At 36.6% G+C, this 6,849-nt stretch overlaps 1 protein-coding gene across 1 annotated transcript; it reads right to left on the reverse strand.

The window, feature by feature from the left end:
• Positions 1-576: 576 nt before the first annotated feature.
• LOC145041015 (hydroxyproline-rich glycoprotein family protein) lies at positions 577-3,521 on the reverse strand. The gene is made up of 8 exons (XM_078988902.1): positions 3,174-3,521; positions 2,731-2,803; positions 2,580-2,654; positions 2,456-2,517; positions 2,317-2,385; positions 2,209-2,237; positions 1,628-2,102; positions 577-1,516 (listed from the first exon to the last, which is right to left on the reverse strand). Exons 1-8 carry the CDS (start codon positions 3,270-3,272, stop codon positions 728-730), a joined length of 1,671 nt encoding a protein of 556 aa, XP_078845028.1. The 5' UTR covers positions 3,273-3,521; the 3' UTR covers positions 577-727.
• Between the last annotated feature and the right edge of the window lie 3,328 nt (positions 3,522-6,849).

The raw sequence follows: 6,849 nt of genomic DNA on the forward strand, positions 1-6,849 counted from the left end.
AAACGCACTGAATCAGTACCCGAGGTTTTCTCTTGATGGGAAGGACGCCATGTATCGATCTTCCTTTCGAAACCCAACATCCGTAGCAGTGGATCTGAGAAGCTGTTTGCCTGCAAAAGTTGCAGGGGAGAGGGTCATCTGGTGCACACCGGGTCCCGTGGGTCGCCTGATGGGACTCGATGCAATGCCAATTCCTGTAAGACTAAAGTTAAACCGCAGGATCAACTCCTGTTGTATTCTCAGGAACCACAAAAATCTCCGCAAAACATGTTTCCATCACCATCTTCCTCTTCCTCTTGGCCTTGCTTCTTCTTCCACCGCCGCCGGATGCTCTGTCATGAAGCCGGTACGCGATCAACCGGGCTGGCCCATGCGTCGCTTTATCTAGGACTTTACATTCTAGTGCTAAATCTAAATGTTTTTTTGTTTTTTTTCAATTGCAAAAGATGTAGGTTCACAGTTGACTACACAAACAGTTGCAACATTTGCTCAAATCAATCAATCAATCAATCATCATCCGTTTTCATCCTTGCACACTCAATTATATATATCTCAACAAAAAGCAAGATGCCAAAATACTACCAAACTTAAATCTAATACTCCATAAATGAATTACATATAAGTCAAAAATATATATATACCCACAGTTTGATCATGCATAGATTTGCAAAGGAAAGAAAGATGAAGTACCTATATGCTATATATAAGTAATAACGCAGCGACTGGCTTAGCTGTTCCTTATGGAGATGGAGATGGGTGTCCGAGGGGGCGAAGGTGAAAGCATTCGTTGAGAAGATGCATGGAGGCCAAGGGGCTTGTTTGTAATTGTAACCAAAGGAGCAGAGAAGGCAGGTTTTAAAGGCGGTTTGACTTTTATAGAGGCTAAGTTTGCAGGAGGTCTGGGGAGCTCATGGAGTTCACTGATTTTAGGTGATGAAACAAAACTGTTACTATTAGTATTAGTATTACCACCGGATAGTTTTGTAGTTGAGGCCAATGGTGTGTGTGTGATAGGAATAGGACCACTCACAGTCGCAGATAAAGGAGTCCTGTTTCTACTACTACTACTTCCAGCCAAAGGACCAGAGAAAGCATATATTTTGATTTTTTTGGCACTAACACTTGGATGCTGCTCAATTTGACTTGCTGTTGGAGAGGGTAGCGGAGTGGGTTTGCTGAGTACTGATGGATGAATTGGTCCTGAGCTGCTGCTGCTGGATACTAAAGGTGATGAATGCCACAAATTATTGTTATTATTATTTGTTTTTTGTGATGTTGGCGTTGGGAGAACATATGTATTCAGCTTTCGAGCAGATGACTGCCTCATCTGTCTTGGGTCCCGCTCCATATTCATATTACTGCTCGCAGCAGAAGCAGAAAGCGGTGCTGATTTGCATTTGCTGCCTGCATTCACCTCTACACCAAATGTAGATGAGCTCCACAGGGGTTTCCTCTGCTCCGCCATGTTTGCCTTTACTGCAACTTGTGGAAAGGTAATGTCTGCTGCGCTATCCAACTGCGTATTGTAGAAAGAAAAAAACAAACAAACAGGTTTGGTGAGAGAGAGAAAAAAAAAAAAAAAAAAACAACCAACAACAGCCTGTAATTAGAGAAGCATCAGATTCACCTCCATGGAGTTTTCTGAGCTAGAAGCTTCATTTTTCGGATCGCCCCTCTGGTACTCAAAGCTCAATTCACCATCTTGATGCATGTCTTCTTCGCTGTCATCTTCAGTGTCATCATCAGTAAGAAAAACAGAGTTTCTATCATCGTCATCGGCATCGTCGTCTTCTTCTTCTTCAAGGCCGCTGAACTGGTAATCGATATGCTGCTGTTGGGTCACTAACATAACATGCGGCTCGATCGCTTCAAGAGATCTGAGAGACTTCCTGAAAAAACACATCTGAGCAGCATGGTGGCGAGCAGCCTGTGTTAGAAGGCTACGGGACTGACCCTTTTTCAAAGACTTCATGCGGAAAACAAATAAAGTGGCGTCCTCATCAAATTCTTCTTGAGCTGCTCGCAGCTGATTGGAAGACACGTATTCTCCTCCTGATTTTCTCTTGTCTTTGTGTCGTATTTTCATCTCATCATACGTCATCCTGGTACAATTATTATCCATACAATCGCAATAGCTTACTATACATTCTTTTTCTTTTCACAAACGTTAAACATTTAAGTTTGAATGAATAAGTTTCAGAATCAAACCTCTTCTCGTCGCACTGCCTTTTCATTTCCTGAAACAAAAATCATCAGCATTCAGATAGCTAGCCTACCCTTTTCATGTCATAAAAAATCAACTACAAGTCTACAAACCTCAACAACACGCAATTCACTGAGAAGGGACTCTGAAGGGGCTGTGATTGTGCGAGAAATATGTGCACGCTGAAAAAGGAACATCTTGCAACCGTCACTAAAAATTCTATGATCCTAAAATCACTAAATAGCAACTCACATAATTATCCACCAGCTTCTGGATTTCAAACTGCACCTTTCCCAGCATTAGCAAGACTCTACCTGCAAAATCATTGGGTTTTAGGATTTTAGAATATAATGAAGCTCATAAGCTTCAAACTCACCGCTGTCTTCATCATCGTTTAATGAGGTTTTTTCGAGAAGACAATCTCCCATTTCCCGTAATGATTCCGAGAACTCTGAAACAGATTATCAGCATCACGTATCAATCCACGCATAATTTTTATTTGTTCAGAAAAGGTGTCAGTCAAATACCGTAAGCACTGTTCGCTGTGGCTGCTGCTGCAGAAAGTAAACTGTCATAGCAATCTTTCATGTCATGCATGTCCTGCAAAACACAAAAATAGTAAAGAAATCATAATAATCTACAATCGCAATTATACGTTTGCTTCGCCAATTTACGATACGAGATATTGATCTTAATAAGGCTGTTCCTTAATTTTAGCTTTCAGCATAGACTAAGATAATCGATGAAGCCGTTGACTGAAAGTCAATATCAAGTCTGAATAAGATCTAATTCAATTACAAAAAGCCTAGCATAAATTTATGATCGACGAGCACTAAAAACTAGCCCCTTTGGAAAATCAATTGATAAAAACCTAAAAACGAATTGCGAGGGGAAAACGGAAATTATCCTCAAAATCAAAATTTGTTGGTTTGAAATTCCTATCGACGGAAAGCGAAAATAGAAATTAAACCTGGGAAGCCTGCGAAAGCTCATCCAATTGAGCGGGAGGTCGATGAGTATTATGCCGGTGTAGCCCTAACCCACGCAGTTTTTTAAAGGGAGTTTTCATTTGTTGTGTTGGGTGAATGAATGGAAAATTATGCAGAGATAATGGGGTACAGGTTTTCTGCAAAGATTGGCATAAAATTATGGAGGGGGGCAAATGAAGAAGATGATGATCGTGAATTCAAAGGTCAAAAGTCAAAGGGAGAGATCAAATGCGATGTTTGTTCAACTGTCGATCGTCATCTTAACTTCATGTTGAGGAGAAGTCGCCTGTGTTTGTCACGCTAACGCGCAATACTTCACTATTCGTCACGTAATTTGGAAATTGTTTTTTTATGAATATATGGTTAACTACCAAAAAAAATTAAAAATTAAAACGGAGATATTAACAAAAATGATAATTTCTTTGTTAGTATATCATAAAATAAATAAATAAATGAATAAATAAAACTAATTTTTTGCGTTTTTAGATGAGTTGTTTCGGACATGAGGTCGGACGGATCCTACCCATTTATGTGGTCTTATAAAAGGGAATCTTACACGTGGTACCCATCAAGATTCTCTAAAAAAAAAACTAGCATTGATTTGTATTTCATTAAGCATAAAGTGTACCATGTTAGTTTTACATTTTATATTTTATGTTAGTACGACCTACTTTAATAAAAGAGTATTATTATAGCTACGTGTCAATTGATCCGCTCCTCTCTAAATTTTTTTCTCGTCCAAAAGTTTGCAAAGTGATCTTAATATGCTCTCTTAACAGAGGAATGTTCCTACCTTGCAAATACATATTTAAGTAGTTGTAATTTTACAAATATATGTTTTATTTAATATAAAAATAATGTTGCTGTTAAATTGATATAATATATTAATTGTTTTGAATTATATGATAATATATACATCTATTATAACTGCATAAGTTCAACTGTTTGAATGACTTTTACCCGCGAGTTACTCATTAATAAAATTATATATAATATATGGTTTAATGTTATTTTCTAGTTGTTGTTATTGTTAATTAATTTTTTAAAATTTATTTGTTTAACGTTTTAATTTCAGTATATTTTGGTAAGGAGTCAGAGAGAGGGGAGAATTTCGGTCTGAGTGGAGCAATCAATCGATAGAGGAGATGTCACCTTCTATGACCTGAGTGGTGTTATTTATGTTCGTGTGTGAAACATGAGAGGCATGATGTTTAAGTTTTGGGTTTGGGGGTAAACCCTGCAGGTTGTCATTGATGATGATTTTCCCTCTAGAGTATCAGGTAGCATGTGTGCCGCGAGGCAGTGATTATCATGAAAGATAGTCAGTTAGGACTGAGATAGTCGAGGACCACGTTACACCTATTTGAGTATAATAGGGCGTATTGTAGTGGTATCAGTGGGGAGTCCAGTAGAATTTATCAGAGCAGTGGTTTTCGATCTATGTTGGGTATTGAATATGGGAGTAGGTCCCTGTTCTTGGGACGATCCATGTGTTGGATCATTGGTTGATGAATCGAGGTGGGGGAGTATGATGATTCGTGGTTCAGTCTATGGGTCAGTGATGTTATTGGACAGTTGAGTTGTTTGGTATGTTGGATTAGTGTCTAAGTCCATAACTATTTTGGTATGTACTTGACCCGATGGTGCATGGTCCTTTTGGGTTGCCTTCACCAAAGCAACTTGATTGGAGAAATAAATAAAGAGAGAGAGGTTATTATGATTTATTAATATGTTATAAGAATAATATATATTAAAGGAGAAATCATATTTGTTTAATTAATATTGGTCAATAATTAATTATGAATTAATTTTGTGATCAAGTGTAATTAATTAAACTAGAGGGGCTGATTTGTAATTATGTGATAGTTACAAAATAAGGTAAGGATTATCTTATTATTAGGGTGAATGAATTTGAGGTGATAAGGCCTTAGAATTCGACTATGATAAGGATTCAAAGATTATCTTATGGGTTGCTTTGTGGATAAGCATCTAGATAAGGATAATGACTGAAACCCTATCTGAACACCTATATAAACACCCCTTGGCACATGAATTCGTGTATCCCTTCCCAAGAAGTCCTAAGGACGAATTCGAACCTCTCTCCTCTCTCTCTTTATACCTTCTCCATTTGCTTATGGTGTTTGTGAACCATTATAGGAGTGACACTTGTGACTCTAAGCATTCCAAAGTCAATTCAAGGAGGAATTAGGATTTTTGTTGCTATATAACAATCAAGGTATGTTCTTAAACCTTATTATATGTTAATATCGATTTCCATATGCTAGAATTAGGGTTTGAAATCTTGGATTCAAAGCATGTACAATAGAGAAACCTAGATCCAAGCATTAGGGTTTGTATGAGCACATAGGATGTCTTATGACCAAAACCCATCAGTGGTATCAGAGCCATTGGTTTGGTTTCAACTGTATGAACTTGATATATTAGGGTTTATTGCCAATAAACCCTAAGAGGCTAGGGTTTTTCGAGATTAGGGTTTGCAAACCCTAATTTGCAAGAGTTTGAATAAGATCTTCAAATCCTTTCCTTAAACCCTTAAATTTCGAAATCTAGGGTTTGTTATAATCCCTTGATTTTTGAAATTTGCCTCCTCCCCAAGATAAGGTCCTAATTTTTAGGGATTTGGAATATCCCATATCTTGTAATTATCCTCTAATTGTTATATATGGTAATTCAAGATCTTGCATTATCCATCCATATTTTCGAAATCTATATAGATATTTAAGGGATTAGGATAACTTAAATGTCTAAATGGTAATTATCCTCATTATTTGGATAATCCCTTATGATTTAATAATTAAATTAATAGTCTAATTCAAGATAATTATTAAATCAAGAGTTTTAATATTTAAAATTTTAATTTAAATGTCATAAATTCGGAATTTTAAGATAGATTAAAACTAAATTGTTTTGAAATGTTTCAAAACTTGCCCTCAAGTTTTGGAATTTAAAAGTTGATTAAAAGTTTAATTAGGAATGTTAAATTCTAAAACCCTAGTAATGTTTTGAAAAGTTCAAATCACACCCTTATGGTTTTATTAATCAATTAAGGTGTATAATTAAAAGAAGTTTAATAAATCCATAAAAGTTTAGGTTTACAATTTAATTGAATTAAAAGTATAATTGTTAAATTTGATCACCTAATATTTTAAAAGTGTAAAATGCACCCTATATTATATATATAATATTAAAAGTCTAACATTATATATATGTATGAGTAAAAGTCAGTCTTACCGTTAGTAGGCCTCATTCACGAAGCTGGTCTATAAGGGGTGTTTAAGGAAATTGCCTATAAAATGGCGATTGAATGGGTATCCACTCTTACCCACCGCACTCTTGACTAGTGGAGGGTCGTTAGCCGAACGGGTAGGATAGGACGAAACCTTCCATTATAAGTATAATGAAATAGAAAGTAACTAAATATTTTTCTAATTCCCAATCTTAGTTACTTAGGCAAAAGTGAATTGATGCAATTCCATGAAATTACACTTTGTGCCCTTGTGAAGACGTTAGTGGAGCGTGTGTGGTTTACCGGTACACTAAATGGTTCTAAGCAAAGGTTGCAAAGCGTGACTCAATGTTTGTCATAGTTCGGTGGAGTGTGTGTGGTTTACCGGCACATCGAATGGGTGACTGTAA

This window comes from Lactuca saligna, chromosome 4 (genome assembly GCF_052625555.1).
Source record: "Lactuca saligna cultivar CGN05327 chromosome 4, ASM5262555v1, whole genome shotgun sequence".
Lineage (NCBI taxonomy): Eukaryota > Viridiplantae > Streptophyta > Magnoliopsida > Asterales > Asteraceae > Lactuca > Lactuca saligna.

Bases quoted from the DNA above. Each gene is read 5' to 3' on its own strand.
- LOC145041015 (XM_078988902.1), bottom strand. From the start codon at position 3,272: ATGAAAACTCCCTTTAAAAAACTGCGTGGGTTAGGGCTACACCGGCAT. The intron at 2,655-2,730 runs GTATTTGACTGA...AATCTGTTTCAG, and splicing joins CACAGCGAACAGTGCTTACG to AGTTCTCGGAATCATTACGG. The intron at 2,103-2,208 runs GTTTGATTCTGA...TAATTGTACCAG, and splicing joins AGGCAGTGCGACGAGAAGAG to GATGACGTATGATGAGATGA.